General features: G+C 40.7%; 1 protein-coding gene across 1 annotated transcript in view; it reads left to right on the top strand.

The window, feature by feature from the left end:
* The window catches only part of LOC124605938 (E3 ubiquitin-protein ligase RNF144A), a 133,487-nt gene extending 117,535 nt beyond the window's left edge, over window positions 1-15,952 (top strand). The window contains exons 3-4 of the mRNA XM_047137897.1: window positions 2,427-2,761; window positions 15,389-15,952. Of these exons, the coding sequence (XP_046993853.1) occupies window positions 2,427-2,761; window positions 15,389-15,637 (584 nt within the window). The 3' untranslated portion in view covers window positions 15,638-15,952. The remainder of the gene's footprint in view (window positions 1-2,426; window positions 2,762-15,388) is intronic.
* The last annotated feature ends 3,671 nt before the right edge of the window (window positions 15,953-19,623 follow it).

Below are 19,623 nucleotides of genomic sequence, written 5' to 3'. Positions count from 1 at the left end.
ATGCCCCTTATATGTTTAAAGGGAAATCCTTTGATTTTTGGTGACTACTGCTTTCCTTAGAATTCACTGTTCATGCTTGGAAAAGTGATTGTGCTGCAGGTGGCATGATTTGAATCCACTAGGACCAAAGCTGCAGAGTGCAGTACCTTTCTTAGAAATAATCTTAGGACACACATAAATACAGATGTTGATGACATACCATTGAAACTTCATGCTATACTCTTAAAGTTACAGCCTATAATAACCTCAACTGTTAATAAACGTTCACAGCCATTACTCTTTCTCGGACGTGCGTTCTTATTAGCATTTTGTACAAAAGCATGCTACCAATAACTTTGTTTAGCACAGTTTTGTTGAAACTCTCGCTGAGTAAAGGAGTCTTTAAATGTTCTGTTTGTAAGCTCACACAGTTTGCTTTCTATGTGTGTGTAGCTCTAAATTTCCTTAGGTCCACCAAGAATGTACCACCTGTGGTACATCTTTGGTAACAGGAAAATAATGCAGTCCATCCACTGCAGCATATCCGCAATGAGTGGTAGCTCTGATCATTCAATTTTGGGAAAATCTCTCTTCATGTATATTTAAACATTGTCAGAGACTGTAATAAGTTTACTGTAAATGTCACAGGTTCTAATGGTTTCCACTGCCTCTCACTACAGTGAGTTTGTAGTTAGTAGGTTCATCGCTACATTTTCCTAAATTTATTATTTGAATAGTGTTGTGGTGTGAACTGAACTATGAAAGCTTCTGCACTTTCCCAGATACAAAGAATGATTTTGTATAAATTAGGCACAGATTTTGTGAAGTAGCCTTTCATCAATGCTATACTTACCTAAAATACGCATTCAATCCGATTTGTATACGATTTCCCATTTTTATTGAAAGACTAATCCACTGTAAAAAATATCACCTTAGTTCTCAAGATTATTCCCAATGATTTTTTTGTTACAACTAATTTGATGTACATATTGTTAGTTGATTAGATTAAATTAGATGTACTTTTGTACCATTAGCTCTGTAGGGAGGAGATCCTCCAGGATATAGGACATGTCAGGGAAACAAGAATACAACTTAAATATGTTACGATCTTTCATAGCTCATAGGTGGTCATGTAGATTTAAAGTATAAGCAGACAAATGATAGCTTTGTTTTGCCTAGTTACCATTGACTAAGTATTTATGTTGAAATATTTATTGTGCCATGGCACCAAAAACCCAAATGGTGAACTTCCTAATTCGTATCATCATCATCATCAGCAGCAGCAGCAGCATTTAAGCTACAGGTAGATACAATGACCTGTTTATAAGGTGAGAGCTTTGACAACTTTCCACAGCAGCCTCTCCTTACACCACCTTTTGTTCATACAATGAGGAATGATGTTTAGTAGCACATATATGCTAGTATAAACCAAAGTAACTGTATGTGCCAGAAATATACTAATTGAACAAGCAACAATACAGAATTCCTCCTTTTACATTCATACATTACACACAGATGTACAAAAATAATTTGAGGACCAAGTCCTGTATACCCAAAATGTTCAACATGTCTTTTGAGAGTTTTCACCACATTTAAATGGACACTTAATGTAATTTATTGTTCTGAAAAATCTTGTACATTCACACTTCAGGACTACTACTGAAATTACACGAAAACAATATTTTGCATGTAACTCTCATTCTCCTTTGACGATACTTTGAAACTTCCTCATTGCTACCAATGTGAAACAGATGGAACAATTAAGTATTGTGCATCCTGACAGTAACCACCACCTTGGTGTAAGGTTGTCCCCCCTCTTCCCCTCCCAAGCAGTGACCATTACCACTGTTCTCATATTTTTGTGTAACAGCTCTTCTCCAGTCCCCCCCCCTTCCTCCTGAGCAGAAACTAAAATTTATTTGCATATGGCTATACAATGCTATATGACTGCAAATTGGTGTGCAGGTATGTTAGTTTTGGTAGCTGCTTGGCGGAAAAAAATTCTTGTACGATGTAGCTGGAGAGACAACTCTTTTCCTCCACAACATAGCGTCTTCATATCATTTCTGATAGACCATTGGGAATAACATATTTGCATGTCTGATTAACATGCACACTGTTGATGTAATGGTGTCCCTCCCTCCCCAACCCCGTGGCTTGGAGATTGCAGCTACTGGCGTATTGTGTATTGCAGTAGTGCTGGCATTACCCCCTAGTATTGTATTAGCTAATATACAATGCATAAATTGAAAGAAGAAATAATGGTATTTCATAGTTATCTCTGTGACATTACATATTTATGATATAATTAGCAACATTTTTAGATGGCTGTTCTCAGAAGATAAAAACAGGTAGACAATAATAAGACAACCACTGTGACATTATAGTTTTATGAATTGTGCCCCTTCTCTTGTTATATGGTATTGAGACAGCTTTGTTGTTTCCAGAGGTGGACCTGGATGTGGCACGCACGTGGTGTCCCCGTGCTGGTTGTGAGACAGTTTGCTCGGTATGCCCCACGGAGAAGTGCAGGCCACAATGCGTGCACTGTCCCACTTGTGCAGATGACTTCTGTTCCAACTGCCGTCGCCCGTGGCACCCAGGTGTGCCATGCGAGCAGGCAGCTCCTGCCTCCGAGCCACCAGGCATACCATTCGACTCTGACCTCATCAAGTGCTGCCCCATGTGCAATGTGCCCATAGAGAAGGATGAAGGGTGTGCACAAATGATGTGCAAGCGCTGCAAGCATGTTTTCTGTTGGTACTGCCTCGCTTCACTTGATGTAAGTACACAACAATAGTATATGTGTGCTAAAAAGGTACTATAAGTAAATAAATATTTCTAACTTTCTGTTACATACGGTCTTTGTAACATTAATGCTCAGTCATTGAACATGACACTAAATTTCCATATCTTCTTAGAAATCCAAAGTGCTCTCGTCTGTAAAAGAGGAAATTTTGGAAGATCTGGGGGTTTCTTTAGAAAAATGACATCTTGAAGTGGCATTTTCTAAAGAAGCTGCTTGATGGACAGCAGAAGACAACATGTGGGTCAAAGAATAGAAGAAAGTTGACCAAAGAAAAATGAATAGTGTAATCTATAGATAACCAAAGTTTCAGAGCAGCATTACTCAAGAACCTTGTTTATCCAGATTAGGTCATACTGCATTACCAAAAACTCGGATAGTCTGGAAATATTCTACTATGCTCATTTTAAAATTACTTTTTGATTGAGTTGAGTGGTAAGAGGTCAGCTGCCAGCCAAGTGTAGTTCTTTCTTGAGCAACACATACACTCCTATTGCCAGTTATGTAGGTACATGCAAAATGAGCCTTGCATAATGTAGCTGGCTGCATGTTGCTGACATTGCCCCCTTCCCCTGCAATCTTGTCATCACAAAGTTATTTTAATCGGAATATAACTGCAAAAACACCAATATGGACTACAATAAAAAAACCTTTTATTTTGGCACTGACATGAAACATTTACTGGCACTTAAAACGTGTATAGTTACTGTAGTCTTCTCACATGTATTTACTAAAATAGTGAGTATGCTTCTTTAGTTTAAAACCTGTGGCACTTGAGAGCAGCACAATCGCTTAGATGTTTCACCATCATCAGTTTGACTGAAGTTGTTTCTGGCTGACATTCTAGATAAACCATTAGTTTTTACAGCTGAGTCATTATTTCTTCCTCTGAAATGTTACTCTTGTTGACCACTTCACTATCACAGTTATTCTCTGTAGTACAACAGGCAGCAATAAAAATTTTGTCATTGGTCATCAGGCCGTATCCCATGTCACTGTCTTTCTGCAACCAGACACACATGACACTATTGTTTAATGTTTGACTCACATATAGTGGGGCCATACTGTTTTCCATGACTTCAGAATATAGAGTTCAGTAACTTCATCCCAAGAAGGTGCAACCATAATAATCACATCTGTGATATTTACTGATTTCGGACCAGAAATCACACCAACTTCCCCATCTTCTTCAGTTAATTTCCCCAGTATGTGTATACTGCTATACTTTTTTATGTTCTTCAGTTCAAGTTCACCTTAATCCATTGGTTGCAGAAGAGACACAACATTAGAAGGGAAGAACTTCACTCAGGTGTCACCACTGATGAGGTGCTCCACTCCTGGATGTACCTGCACATTGTCAGTAAAAAAGGTGGCCTTCTGTGAAAGACTGTCCAGTCATGCATTATTTTGTTATTTGTAGACTACTGGTGAACATGAACAGTTAACAAGTTTCAGTGGTTGTGGATGTTTTTACCTATCAGGAGGGGAGGGAATTTATGATGATTTGCTACAAGCCAAAACTGTAATGTATCTTTGCACTTTTGTAACACATTGCCAAGTCATATAATTTGGAAGCTAGTGACTTTCTGGTGCATTCAATAAACTAGTCCAAATTCATTTGCAGTATAAATCTGATGTGGATTAGCTTTTGGAGGAAATAGCTTAAAATTCTTTTTTAAGTATTCTGCAGTCAGTGTATCCCTCTAAAAAATTTTACCTGTCACTAAAAGCTGATGAGCTTTCCATCTTCCCAACCAACCTTAGCTTGTTGTGAAGTTAGGATCACTGTTGGCTAGCTTGCTGGTTATGTTTAGTGCCTGTTTTTACAGGACTGCATCATATCTCAAAACATCATGTTCTGTTTTCCCAGTGAACCAAACTAACAAGGCTTCATGTACTCTTACAACAGGAGTGCTGTCACGCACTGAACATCTACAGTAAGAACAAAAACAGGATTTACAGTACATTTATCTTACCTTAGCTGCTCGTGACAATTCAGTACTTTATTTGGTTGGTCTCTGTCTTCCTCAGATGTGTCTATTGATTTGTCATCTGCGTTTTCAGTCACGGACTCTTTGCTCAAATTCATATTGACTGATATTATATTGTCAGTGTTCTTGTCTATCAAAATCTCTCTCCCCCAGATGTCACAGCACAACTTTTTAACATAATATACAAACTTCTTCAGTTTTCTAATGTTACAAGAACAAAAGCATCAGACACTGTTTTTCTCTGAGAGCAAGGTGGTTGATGTATTGTAACTACATACCTAATTCCAGTTACGAGATTCCAGATCAGTCGGAAGGAGACAAATTTTGTTTTACATGTTTGTGATTGGAATAAACAGGCGAAAGTTGGCGTTCCTTCACATTGTCACACCTCAAATGTGGCTCATTAAGTATCTGATAACTGGCCTGCCAGGATCATACCTAACTTTTTATTAATCTAGCGCAGGTCTGTCCAACATTTTAGCTTACCTGGGCCACACCTATATCTTTCCGTACAAGCTCTGATTTCACTTATTTTATCATGGTGATCATTTCTCCCTATGTAGGTCAGTGTCAACAAAATATTTTCGCATTCAGAGGAGAAAGTTGGTGATTGGAATGTGTCCACCCCAAATCCTGTATCATTTCAGTGACTCTCTGTCCCCTATTTCACGATAATACAAAACGTGCTGTCCTCCTTTCAACTTTTTCTATGTGCTCCGTCAATCCTTTCTGGTACGGATCCCACACCACACAGCAGTATACTAAAAGAGGACAGACAAGTGTAGTGTAAGGAGTCTCCTTAGTAGATCTGTTACATTTTCTAAGTGTCCTGCCAGTAAAATGCATTCTTTGGTTAGCCTTCCCCACAACATTTTCTAAGTGTTCCTTCCAAGTTAAGTTGTTAGTAAATGTAATTCCTAGCTATTTAGTTGAATTTACAGCATTTAGATTTCACTGATTTATCATGTAACTAACGGATTCCTTGTAGCACTCGTGTGGATGACCTCATACTTTTCGTTATTTAGGGTGAGTTGCCAATTTTCTCCCCATACAGATATCTGTCCATTTATGAATGATAATTCAGAGTTCTCATCTTTGAACCATGTATGAGAAATAACCCGAAACTTGTGTTATCGTTGAGAAGTGCGACAGTTAACTGCTAACCAGCACTTTCGTGTGACACTGCTTTTCACACTATCACTTTGCCAACATATTTTCAAGATGTAAGGTGTGTGGATCCACATTGCACCTCAACTACGTCATTGGTCACTTTAATTATGATGATACTTTTTTTACAGCAAAATCTAATGTAGATCATCTATCTTTACTCATTCCTTCTTATATCATTTAAATGTAAATTTCATGAACAGAACAATTCCCCCTGCGGGCCTGAGGTATTCCTGCCTGTCATAAGAGGCTACTGAAAGGAGTCTCACACCTTTCGGCCTTTATGTGATGGTCCCCTGTAGGGTTTGACCTCCATTTTTCAAAATTTTCCTGAAGAGCAAGCCAATTGGGGAAGGGCGTCTTACATGGTGCAGCGTGTCCACCATATATTGAGATCTTTAGCCCACTTTCTCATCGTGGCATTGCAGTCTCATCCTCCATCTCTTGAGCAAGGACACCTTCCTGGGTGTGTTTTCCTCCACCCACTAGGCAGTGTCGTTTTCTGTGCCGACAATGACCATGGAATTCCTTGCACCTCGTATCCAGCACGGTAGCCAGTTCATTGTGGTGGGGCTAGCATATACCCTATTGGTTGTAGCCTCCTGACTACACAGGGATCGCTCTGTTGATGCCTGTGCCGTTAACTCCCCACGTATGCCCTGGGCATCGGAACTCCTGGCAATGGCCATGGCCATTCTGCCAAGTGGCCTTTGCTGCAGCTGGGTGGCACCTGTGGGGACGGCCCCTGGTCAGAGTGGGTGGCATCAGGACGGATTGCGCGTGATGAGGCATACCACATCATCACTTGCTGGTGATGAAACGCCAGCAGTCTTGAAGTGTTCCAAGTCTCAATACAATGCAAGGAAGTATGATCCTGAATCATTCCCTCCCAAGCCACACCAAGGGAGGAATGCCAGGCTAAGGATGGCAGTGAACCTTATTCCCCTGTACTTCATATGTACAAGAACTCATGAGGACTTTTTTTGTCTTGGTGAAGCCTCAGTTTTTTGTAGAGCATTTAGAGGACAAGTTTGGGGAGGTGGAGGGCTTGTCCAAAAAGCGGTCAGGGTCAGTCTTGATAAAAATGGCATCCTCTGCCCAGTCACGGACATTACTCGCTTGTGACAAGCTGGTGTATGTTTCCATTACCACCATGCTTCATAAGAGCCTAAATATGGTCCAGGGTAGTATATTCCACAGAGACCTTCTTTTGCAGTCTGAGGACGATCTGCATGCCAACTTAAGAGGACGAGGAGTTCGTTTCGTTCGACGCATCCATCAGGGTCTGAGGGATAATCAGGTTGGACCAGTGCCTTCATCTTGACCTTCGAGGGTGACACATTACCTGAGAAGGTCAAGGTGATAGTCTACCTCTGTGATGTCAAGCCATATATCCGTCCCCCAATGCGGTGCTTTAAGTGCTAGAAGTTCAGCCATATGTCTTCCCTCTGTACTTTCAGCATCACAGGTCAAGATTGTGGACGTCCATCCCATCCCAATACTCAACATGCCCCGCCCCCATCTGTGTCAGCTGCAGAGAGCATCATTCCCCCTTGCTCACCAGACTGCTTATGGCACCACTACGAGAACAGTTGTAGCCCCATCAGTTCCAGTCAGCTCTCAGAGCCGGAAGACTACACCTGCCCCCTTGGGGGTGGTTGAGGGGGCGGGGGGGGCACTTCCCTTCCTGTTGCGCCCGCAGCACCTACCTCAGGAGCACTGTACCCCCTACCATCGGGGACACCATTCCCCACTTCTCAGCCAGAGAAGTGAAGTATTCTTCGGCTCCTCTTCCTAGGAAAGAGTCATTGGGTCACTCCCTTCCCAGGTTTGTGCTTGTGGGAAAGATGACACCCGCCAGTGGCTGAAGTGCCCAAAACCAGCTGGTTGTAGGGCTTCATGATCATCATCAGACCCGGAGACTGAATCAGTGAAGCCCTCCCAGCCAGAGAAACCCAAGGATCAGCGAGAGAAATCCAGTAAGAAGACCCCCAAGACCAAGGGAATTGGCAAGGCACCCACACCACCGCCGCCTACAAGCTCTGCATCTGAGGATGAGGTGAAGATTCTGGCATCTGTTAAGGACCTAGATCTCGCCAAACCTTCAGACACAATGGATATAGCTTGTTCAGGAAATAAGTCTGAGGCAGCAGGTGACCCTGAGGCGTAGACTGCCTCATTGACTGTTCCATGCCTTCCCAGTCTCATGATCACGTCATCCTCCAATGGAATTGCGGTGGTTTTTTCCACCACCTGGCTGAGCTATGGCAACTGATAATCTTTACATCTGCTGTCTGCATTGCCCTCCAGGAAACCAGGTTGGTGGCAATGCGGACCCCTGCCCTTCGCGGCTACAGGGGATATTACAAGACCCATAGCGAATATAATAGTGTGTCAGGTGGATTTTGCGTTTGTGTCCTGAACTCAGTATGTAGTGAACCTCTGCCACTTCAAACGCCTTTTGAAGCTGTGGCTGTCAGGATATGGACGACACAGGAAATAACTGTCTGTAACGTATATCTCCCTCCAGATGGTGCGGTACCCCTGAACGTATTGGCTGCAGTGATTGATCAACTCCATAATAACACCCATAACCCCTTTTGGAGTAGCACCATGCTTACTGGCTGTGGCAGAGATGTCGAAAATTTTCTGTCCCAACTCGACCTCTGCCTCTTAAAATACTGGGGCTGCCACACATTTCAGTGTGGCTCATGGTAGTTGATTTACCAATTTGCGGCCCAGGACTTCTCCCATCTAGCCACTGGAGAGCACATGACAACCTGTGTGGTAGTGACCACTTCAGCATCTTCCTGTCACTCGCCCGGCGTCATGCCCATGGACGCCTACCCAGATGAGCTATAAACAAGGCAGACTTGGTAGCCTTCACCTCTGCTGTCACTGTTGAATTGGTGCCATTGATGTTGTGACTGAGCAGGTCACTACAACGATAATTTCTGTGGCGGAAAACGCAATCCCTCATTCTCTAGGGTGCCTCCGGCGAAAGACAGTCCCTTGGTGGTCACCGAAAGTCACTGAGGCAATTAAAGAGCATCAACAAGCTCTACAGCGACATAAGCACACCTTTCCCTAGAGCACCTAATAGCCTTTAAGCGACTCTGTGCCCACATTCGCCTGCTTATAAAACGAGGGAAACAGGAGTGTTGGGAGAGGTATGTGTCAACCAGTGGATGCCATACATCACTTTCCCAAGTCTGGACGAAGATCAGACAATTTTTTTGGTACCAGACCCCAACTGGTGTCCCTGGCGTTAACATCAATGGCGTGCTCTGAGCAGTTTGCTGAGCATTATGCTCAAGCCTCTGTGTCAGAGAACTATCCCCCAGCCTTTCGCACCCTCAAATGATGGATGGAAAGGAAAGTTCTCTCGTTCACTACAAGCCACAGTGAACCCTATAATGTCCCATTTACAGAGTGGGAGCTCCTCAGCGCCGATGCACAGTGCCCCGACACAGCTCCTGGGTCAGATCGGATCCACAGTCAGATAAGTAAACATTTCATCTGCCTACAAGGGATATCTCCTCATCATCTTCAACCAGATCTGGTGCGATGGTGTCTTTCCATTTCATTGGCAGGAGAGCACCATCGTTCCAGTGTTCAAACCCGGTGCTTGATGTGGATAGCTATCGGCCCATCAGACTCACCAACATTCTCTGTAAGCTGCTGGAACCTATGGTGTGTCGGTGGTTGGGTTGGGTCCTGGAGTCTCGTGGCCTACTGGCTCCATGTCAGGGCAGTTTCCACCAGTGTCGCTTTACCACTGATAATCTTGTGTCCCTTGAGTCTGCCATACGAACAGCCTTTTCCAGATGCCTACACGTGGTTGCCATCTTTTTTGACTTCCGTAAAGCATATGACACGACCTGGCAACATCATATCCTTGCCACATTGTATGAGTGGGGTCTCTGGGGCCCACTCCTGATTTTTATCCAAAACTTCCTGTCGCTCCTTACTTTTTGTCTTCAAGTTGGTGCCTCCCATAGTTCCCCCTGTATTCAGCAGCATGGCGTTCTGCAGAGCTCCGTATTGAGTGTATCTCTGTTTTTAGTGGCTGTTAACAGCTGAGCAGTAGCTGTAGGGCTGTTGGTCTCTCTTTCTCTGAATGCGGATGACTTCTGCATGTTGTATTGCTCCTCCAGTACTGGTATTGCTGAGCGGTGCCTACAGGGAGCCATTCACAAGGCGCAGTCATGGGCTCTAGCCCATGGCTTCCAGTTTTAAGCCGCGACGTCGTGTGTCATGCATTTCTGTCGGCATCATACTGTTCATCTGGAACCTGAACTTTATCTTAATGACAATCCACTCACTTTAGTGGAGACATATTGATACTTAGGACTGATTTTCGATGCCATGTTGACTTAGCTACCTCACCTTCATCAGCTTAAGTGAGAGTGATGGCAGCACCTCAATGCTCTCTGCTGCCTGAGCAACAATTGCTGGGGTGCAGATCGCTCTATGCTGCTGCAGCTCTACAGAGCCCTTGTTCAGTTCCACCTTGACTATGGGAGTCTGGTTTACAGTTTAGCGCCACCCTCAGCATTGCGTTTTCTTGACCCAGTGCACCACCATGGCGTTCGCCTAGCGACAGGAGCTTTTAGAATGAGTCCGGTGACCAGTGTTCTGGTGGAGGCAGGAGTCCCTCCATTGCGGATCCGACGTGCATAACTGCTCGCCAGTTATGTTGCACACATTCGTAGTTCTGAGTGTCCGAATTACCGTCTCCTTTTCCCACCCATGGCAGTTCATCTCCCACATCGGTGGGCCAGGTCAGGGCTCATGATTGCGGTTTGCATGCGATCCCTTCTCTCCGAACTGGAGTCCTTCCCTTTACCACCTCTACTTAAGGTCCATTAACGTGCCCCTCCATGGTGTACACCTCGTCTGAAGCTTCGTCTGGACCTTTTGCAAGGCCCTAAGGACTCCGTTAACCCCGGCGCTCTCCACTGTCACTTCTTCTCGATTCTTGACGTGTTCCGGGGCTCTGAAGTTGTTTACATCGATGGATAGATGGCTGATGGTAATGTTGGCTTCGCCTATGTCCACAGGTGCCATATTGAACAGCTTTCCTAGCCTGCTGGCTGCAGTGTTACCCTCGCCATCCTTTGGTAGCGAACATCCAGGAGTCCATCTCTGCCCTGGAATGGTCCAGTCGTTGTGTTTGTGTGGACCCCAGGACATGTCAGAACCCGAGGCAACGAACTTGCTGACAGACTGACCAAACAGGCTACACGGAGACCATTCCTGGAATTTGGCATCCCTGAAACTGATCTGCGTCTGTCTTACGCCACAAGGTTTTTTGGCTTTAGGAGATGGAGTGACATAACAGTATGCACAACGAACTGTGTGTCATTAATGAGATTGCAAATGTGTGGAAGTCTTCCGTGTGGGCTTCTCACAGGGAATCAGTTGTTCTTTGTCAGCTCCACATTGGCCATACATGGCTCACATATGGTCACCTCCTCCATCATGAGGACCCACCTCAGTGTTGCTGTGGCTCCCAAATGACAGTCTACCTCTTGCTGCTCTGCAGTGGACTTTTAGCTTTCCCAGCACCCTACCTTTGGTGTTGGGCGACAATGCCTCAACAGCAGCTTTAGTTTTATGTTTTATTCGTGAGCGTGGGTTTTATCATTTGATCTGAGTTTTACTGCATGTCCTTTGTAACTCTGTGTCCTCCACCCTAGGGCGTTTAGGGCGGAGGTTTTAATGTGTTGCAGAGTGGCTGGCTTATTGCTTGTTTATGCTCATGGTCAGCCAGATATGGTAATCTGCTTTCTTGTTTTTAATCTCTTCTCCCTGTTTCTTGCATCTCCCTGTGATTTTCTTGTTTTGTTTGTTTTGTCCATTGTAGTGTTTGTTGTCCTTCTGTCGTTCTTCAGGTTCTTCCTTTCTCCTGTTATTGTTCCGTACGTCTTCTTTGTTTTCTTCTTTCCCTTGGGTAATTGTTCTAGTTGGAACAAGAGACCGATGACCTCGCAGTTTGGTCCCTTTCCCCCCTTTTAAACCAACCAACCAACCAACCAACAGAACAATTTTATCACTTTCTGTTTCTTGCCTTTAAATCCAGGTCTGTATGACAAAAGCTGTTTAGTTTCCCCAGAGTTGATATTTCCTTGTATTATTCATAATAATGCAAAAATCTCTGCCTAATGACACATTTGTGTGTATCATCAATTGAATATTCATTGTGAGTGTCCACTTCCCTTTTTTCTTGGAGTAGGTGCTTGAATTACAGTCCTTTTGGAACTGCCCCCTCACACCCCTCCCCACACCTGTTTCTCCCCTCTTTCTATAATTAATTTGCACACCAGCACCTTTTTGTTTCTATGTTCCATTTCCTTTGCAATATTGTTATAGATGTTGTTGCTGGTGCAAGATTTAATTCCTGTTTATGCACAGGGAAAGAAATGATGTATTTAAATATAATAGCTTATTTACTGAAATGCAATAAAAAGCATTTCACTGCTGTTTTTGCACCTCACAAACTAAAATTTAGTTGGTAACATTTGTGCAATGATATTTTTAGAAGCTAATATGTGCTTATGATAATTATTAACCTTCGTATGACTATGTCTCCTCTTTAGAAAGTAGTTTCATATTATTTGAATATTATGCTTGTTACACCACTCTAAGCTAGGTATTCCTAATAATAAGCAAGGTATTCCTGAAAAATATGCACATTTGATTACTAATCTGTATGCAGTGACTGTTAATGTTGCACTGATTAGGATTTAGCTGAATGCTACTTACCATCCAAATTATTCAGATAGTTAAAGGAGACAACAATTTTATTGTGATGGGAGGCTGGAATTCAATAGTAAGAAAAGGAAGAGAAGGAAAAATAGTAGGCGAATGTGGACTGGGGGGAAGGAATGAAAGAGGAAGCCACCTGGTACAATTTTGCACAGACTATAGTTTAATCATCGCTAACATTTGGTCTAAAAACCACACAAAAGGATTTTATATGTGGAAGAGACTTGGAGACACTGGAAGGTTTCTGATTAATTATATAATGTTAGATTTTAGATTGCAAGATATTTTTAGTGGCAGATGTGGACTATGACCGCAATTTATTGGGTATGAACTGCAGGTTAAAATCGAAGAAACTGCAAAAAAAGGCAGGAATTTAAGGAAATAGGACATGGATAAACTGAAAGAACCAGAGGTTGTAGATGGTTTCAGAGGGAGCATTAGGGAATGATTGACAAGAACAGGGGAGAGGAATACAGTAGAAGAAGAACGGGTAGCTTTGAGAGATGAAATAGTGGAGGCAGCAGAGGATCAAGTAGGTAAACGAGGTGAGGGCTAGTAGAAATCCTTGGGTAACACAAGAGATATTGAATTTAATCAAGGATAGGAGAAAATATAAAATTGCAATAAATGAAGCAAGCAAAAGGGAATACAAACGTCTAAAAAATGAGATCGACAGGAAGTGCAAAATAGCTAAGCAAGGAATGGCTGAGGACAAATGTAAGGATGCAGAAGCATAAGACAGCCACCTGTATTAGTGTCAAGAGCTCAGATGGAAAACCAGTCCTAAGCAAAGCAAAGAAAGGAAGGAAAGTAGAAAGGTGGAAGGAGTACATAGAGGGTCTGTACGAGGGAGATGTACTTGCAGGTAATGTTATGGAAATGGAAGAGAACATAGAGGAAGATGAGAAGGGAAATATGATACTGCATGAAGAATTTGATAAAGCACTTAAAGACTGAAGTTGAAGCACTGCCCCAAGAGTAGACAACATACTGTTAGAGCTACTGGTAGCCTTGGGAGATCCAGCCATGACAAGACTCTTCCATCTGGTGAATAAGTAGTAGAAGCCGACCTTGGGGAAGATCATTTTGGATTATCCTACAACTTCTCATACAAGATAAGTTAAGGAAAGGCAAATCTACATTTATAGCATTTGTAGGCTTGGAGAAAGCTTTTGACAATGTTGACTGGATTACTCTCTTTCAAATTCTGAAGGTGGCAGGGGTAAAATACAGGGAGCGAAAGGCTATTTACAATTTTTACAGAAACCAGATGGCAGTTATAAGAGTTGAGGGGCATGAAAGGGAAGCAGTGGTTGGGAAGGGTGTGAGACAGGGTTGTAGCCTCTTCCCAATGTTATTCAATCTGTATATTGAGCAAGCAGTAAAGGAAACAAAAGAAAAATTTGGAGTAGGAATTAAAGTTCAGAGAAAAGGAATGAAAACAAGGTTTGCCAATGACATTGTAATTCTGTCAGAGACAGAAAACAACTTGGAAGAGCAGTTGAAGGGAACGGACAGTGACTTGAAAGGAAAATATAAGATAAACATCAACAAAAGCAAAACAAAGATTATGGAATGTAGGGGATGCTAAGGGAATTAAATTAGGAAACAAGATACTTAAAGTAGTAGGTGAGTTTTGCTATTTGGGCAACAAAATATCTGGTGTCGGCCGAAATAGAGAGGATGTAAAATGTAGGCTGGCAATGGCAATAAAAGCAATTCTGAAGAAGAGAAATTTCTTAAGATTGAATATAGATTTAAGTGTTAAAAGTCTTTTCTGAAGGTATCTGTATGGAGCATTGCTATGTATGGAAGTGAAACATGGACAATGAACAGTTTAGACAAAAATGAAATAGAAGCTTTCGAAATGTGATGCTACTGAAGAACGTTAAAGATTAGAAGGGTTGATCATGTAACTAATGAGGAGATACTGAACAGAATTGATGTGAGAAGAAATTTGTGCACAACTTGATAGGACATATTTTGAAACGTCAAGGGATCACCAATTTAGTACTGAAGGGAAGTGTACGGGGTTGAAGTCGTGGAGGGAGGCAGAGAGATGAATACAATGATTCAGGAGGATGTAGGTTTCTACAGTATGCAGATTCAGGACGACTCGCACAGGATAGAATAGCATGGAAGCTGGATCAAACCAGTCTATGTACTGAAAACAGCAACAATGTATTAGCAAACAGTAATGGAATAAAGTGACTTCTTAACATGAACTAGCTGATCTGCATACGCCAAACTATAACACTGTTTTTATTTTATTTTATTAAGTTAGCTTATACAATACTATGTTTGTGTATCAAATGATGAGTGAGTATAGTGAACAACCCATCCCTATCCATTGACATCATTTCTTTCTCTATTACTGCATCAAATTTACTTCCCTAGGATTCTGCAAAAGTATCTTTAATGTATCAAAAATTTGTAGTTAATTGATCAAATTGTATTTTATATATTTGAGATAAAAGTTCAGGAATCTGCAAAGAAAACTTTGACAAAGTTGGAAATTACGCAACAAACAGTTTTTTCTCATAAGAAAGAATGTAATGAAACAGTTTAAAGAATTTTGCACATATTTCACAGATCCAAAATCAGGATTTTTTTTTTAAACTATGTTTTGTTGTTACAGTTATAAGAAATTGCAAATTTCTCCTTTTTCTTTCAGGATGACTTCCTTCTACGGCACTACGATAAAGGACCTTGCAAGAACAAACTAGGCCATTCACGGGCCTCTGTCATCTGGCACCGGACCCAGGTGATTGGAATATTTGCTGGCTTTGGAATCCTGTTGCTTGTGGCTTCACCATTGCTGCTGCTGGCTGCACCGTGCATTGTATGCTGCAAATGTCGCATCTGCAGTGGTGGCAGTAAGCTTGACAGTGAAGATGAGTTGCCTGATGAATCTGCATCTTGAGCAACTAGCATATTGACTCTTTTAAAGAAGTACTGATTCTGTAGTGTTGTGACAGGATAAAATGCCAGTGAGTGTACCCATAAGCACTTAGTGAAGGACTGACTGTTTTTCAACTGAAATGTGCATTAGGGATAACTCCCTGCTGTTGTGAGGACTGAATTAGTGCCAGCTTTTGTGGATGACTGAACTAATGCATACTATTTTGTAAATGGAAAAAATCACTATAATGTTCATCTTTTTCTTGGAGTTATTTGGTATTTGTAAGGATATCCATCTGTGTTGATGGTTACTGAAGTTAATAAAGAGTTACTTTCACTTTTTTGCTTCATTAATGAAGTATGGGTGATTGTTACATTCAATTATATTTCACTGTTTATTTTCAGGATTTTAATAGCATATCATCAAGAGGGTTATAGAAGCTGTCACTTTGAGATGTGCCTATGAAAATAAAGAAAGACAGAACAGACTGATACCCATTTTTCAGTTCTCATTTATGACTACCATCCTTGAGGAAGAGATTGCAAGAGACAAGTTGTATGGTTTAGGTGATACGTTCCTCTTAACTGTTTGTTTCCTCCAAAATCACTTTATACACATCTGCTCACTACAACCATTAACACACAATTACGTGACAGGGACACAGGCAATTAATAGAGGCTCTAGTGTAAAGAGTAGGATTAATGCAGTGAATACTAATTTGCAATGCCTTGCAGTTCTTCTATCCAAGACATTCTTTTTATGCAGTGAACCAACAAGTGTATTAACTTGCTGAAAAAAGTTAATTCAAAATAATTTTCTTTGCTATGCAAATCAAAGAAGAAATCATACAATGGCTGGCGCATTTGATGGTACAGTTTTTATTTTCCCTTGTAAGTCATTACATTTCAGTTTCTGTAAACAAGTTACATTTTAGTGTACTTTACATCATTGTCATATAATTTGTCGTCCTCATCAGATTATATGAAAGGGGGGAGGGGGGCTTATCCCATAGGCAGAGACCTAGCTATGCTCCATTGCCTTTTGAACTGAGGACTTAAATACCATAAAAAATTGATATGGTTTCTACGGTGTAGGCTAAAGTGAAAAGTACAAAGTAGGCCACAATGTAAATGAAGTATTCGGCATTGTTGCCCGAGACAATTTTTCTGTATGTCAAACATTCATTTGTTATATTATCTTGGTATAATCATCTTTCATTTATTGGAAAATTATAATAAAATTTAAAGAGTGGTGGTTTCTTAACCAGCTCTCTTTGGAAGTAGCTGTCTTGCATGCCAGTTTCAAATAATAAAAATTGGTACTTAACATTTGTACTTAATTATCCTCGGACCTTTCACAGTTCCTTACTTTTTAAGCAGATTAAAAACTGAAATATTGTTCCGTTTGAATCGTTCATGAAATAACAACACACTGGTATCCATATTTACCAAACATATGATTTGGGATTATATATTATACAAAGGTATATCAGAGCAACAATGTGTGCATATTAACAACTAGTGCCTCATTTAGCACATTTATTATTTTTTGTGTCACCTTCATTAACAGTTTAAAAATAAGAACTTAAGTACTGGAATGGCTTTGCAGAACTGTAATACTAAGCCACAGTTTTGAGGGAGCTGTATAATGATTTTAATAATATATCCAAAAACAGGTAAAATATTGTAGTGATTAGGCTGTATGAACAACCAAGAAATTATTGTATTAATAATACTGAAAAGATCTTTTTTCACACCTGTTTTCTTTCATGCATTGTAATTTATTGTAAGAAAGTTTGTGCTGTGAGAAGTTTTGATTCTGTACATGAGTTATATGTTCATTTATTTGAAAATATGGTGGTGTTATGAGACTGATAAAGAAATATTTGTGAGAATATGTAATTTGTTTTAGTTATTGTATCATTCTGTTACATTAAAAAATAAGTTTATCCATTAGTTTACAATATTCATTCTTGAAATATCTAATTATTCAAATGCTTGGACTTTGGTGTGAACTGAAACATTACAGAAGCAGTAGGGAATTAGTACCTTGCTGTGCAGAGATGTTTTATCAAGCTGATACACAGCTAGAGGTGAGATGAATTTGAAAAAGCACTAATCTGTTCTCTAACAGTGAACGGGTTGCATTATAGATTTTTCTGTCTGGCACTTACACCTTGTCAGAACCTCTGCACACTTAATTTGAATCAATAAAAAAAATCTTATTTCAGGGATGTTGGCTGTGTTATAATCTAAAATAGTTGCGGTTTGTAGCGTACCTGTGAGATGATCTGACATTACAGAGGAACTTGTGCATTAAACTAACAATTAGATACTTTAGATTTAATCATAAAAATGAAAAACCCTTGTATACTACCTTTGTAATGCTAAAGTATCATGTGATGTAATTGACAATTCAGCCTAATAATCATAAGCAGCACTTTAAAAAATTACTAATTGCCCCATAATTAATAAGATATCCAAAAGACATTGTAATACTATTATTTGTCTCTATTTTCATTATCCCTCACGCCACTGAATTGCTGCCCTGTGCAGCCAGGTTATGCTTACCACGAAATTTCTTTATTGTCATGATGAGTGTAATTTTCATTGTGTTATTATACAGGTTGTAACAGATTTGTTTGTGTGGATGTTCTCCAATCAGTTTTAACCATATCTACACGGTTTGCACAAGAAAATTACAAATTCTGCACTTTAACATTTAGTAATGTTCTGACTTTTTTGTCCTAAATAATCATAAAATTAACCTACTTCTTTAAATAGCTGCAACAGTGTTTCAATATATACATTCTTTCTGCTGTGCAGATGGATGACTTAAAAAGCTTTTTCACTTGGAAAAGGCAGTGTACTGACTTTAAAAAATATGCCATTAAATATTTTTAGCTAAGCATTGAAAATATTGCATGAACTGATTTAACCTTTATCATTAGAACTCTGCAGTAAGACTGGCACCAACTTTTCATTTTTCCTCCGGTTGACTTTATTATTTCAGAATTTTCTATTCTATCATGCTTTTGGAAAGTTATTAGTTTCATCCTTTTCTGTGCAGGACTACTAATGAAAGAAGGGGTTAAAGAGACATGTTATGTCTCTTTCATGTCATAGAGGTTGGTAGTTCAGTGGAAATCCGAACTATCAGCTGTCCACCATCAGTTTAGAAATCTAATAATTTTCACTTTTCGGAAAATAAGATTTTGACACAGAAATGTAATTCCTCCAGGTGCCCTGGAATCAAAATAGTGTTACTACGCCTTCATGGTCAGTGTTGTCACGATGTTACTTGATCACTAGCAGTAACGGGACACAAATCTTTTTCTCACAGTAATTCTCCTCAAATCCCTTTCCTCCTTTATTCCCAATTTCTCTCTGTGCCACTCAACACATAGATGTGGTGAGTACCAATCTTACCTTTCTCATATTGTTGAAAATATAATTTATTGGGGAAAAAAATGTACTCACCAAGCAGCAGCAGGAGAACACGCATATAAAAGGTATTACTTATGCAAGATTTCAGAGCCAGTGGCTCCTTCCTCTGGCATAATGGATGAAGGAGAAGGGAGAAGGGTGAGGGTAAAGGGCTGATAAGGTTTAGGAAAAGGGGTAGAGTTTGGAAAAGTCACCCAGAACTCTGGATAAGGGGAGACATATCGGACAAGATGAGGAAGAAAGACACCAGTCCTTTTCCTTCATCCCTCTTCCTTTCCCTTCCAGAAGAAGAAGAAGAGACTGGCTCCAAAAGCTTGCATATGTAATACCTTTCATATCTGTGCTCTCCTGCTGTTGCTTGGTTGAGTAGATTTTGTATGTCTCCAATACATAATATTTTCAAAAATTGATTCGTTTCATAGTGTTGTTATTCCAGACTGCATTCAGCAAAGTGTTCAATTCCAGACAGAGTAGTATGGTGTTCTATTGGGTACAGTACATGATAACCTCTGGTTTGCATAACTGGTAATTTGGATGGTGCACTTTACATTTCTGACATTT

This window comes from Schistocerca americana, chromosome 3 (genome assembly GCF_021461395.2).
Source record: "Schistocerca americana isolate TAMUIC-IGC-003095 chromosome 3, iqSchAmer2.1, whole genome shotgun sequence".
Lineage (NCBI taxonomy): Eukaryota > Metazoa > Arthropoda > Insecta > Orthoptera > Acrididae > Schistocerca > Schistocerca americana.
Note: the sequence above shows the minus strand (reverse complement) of the source record. Positions and strands in the feature narration are given on the sequence as shown.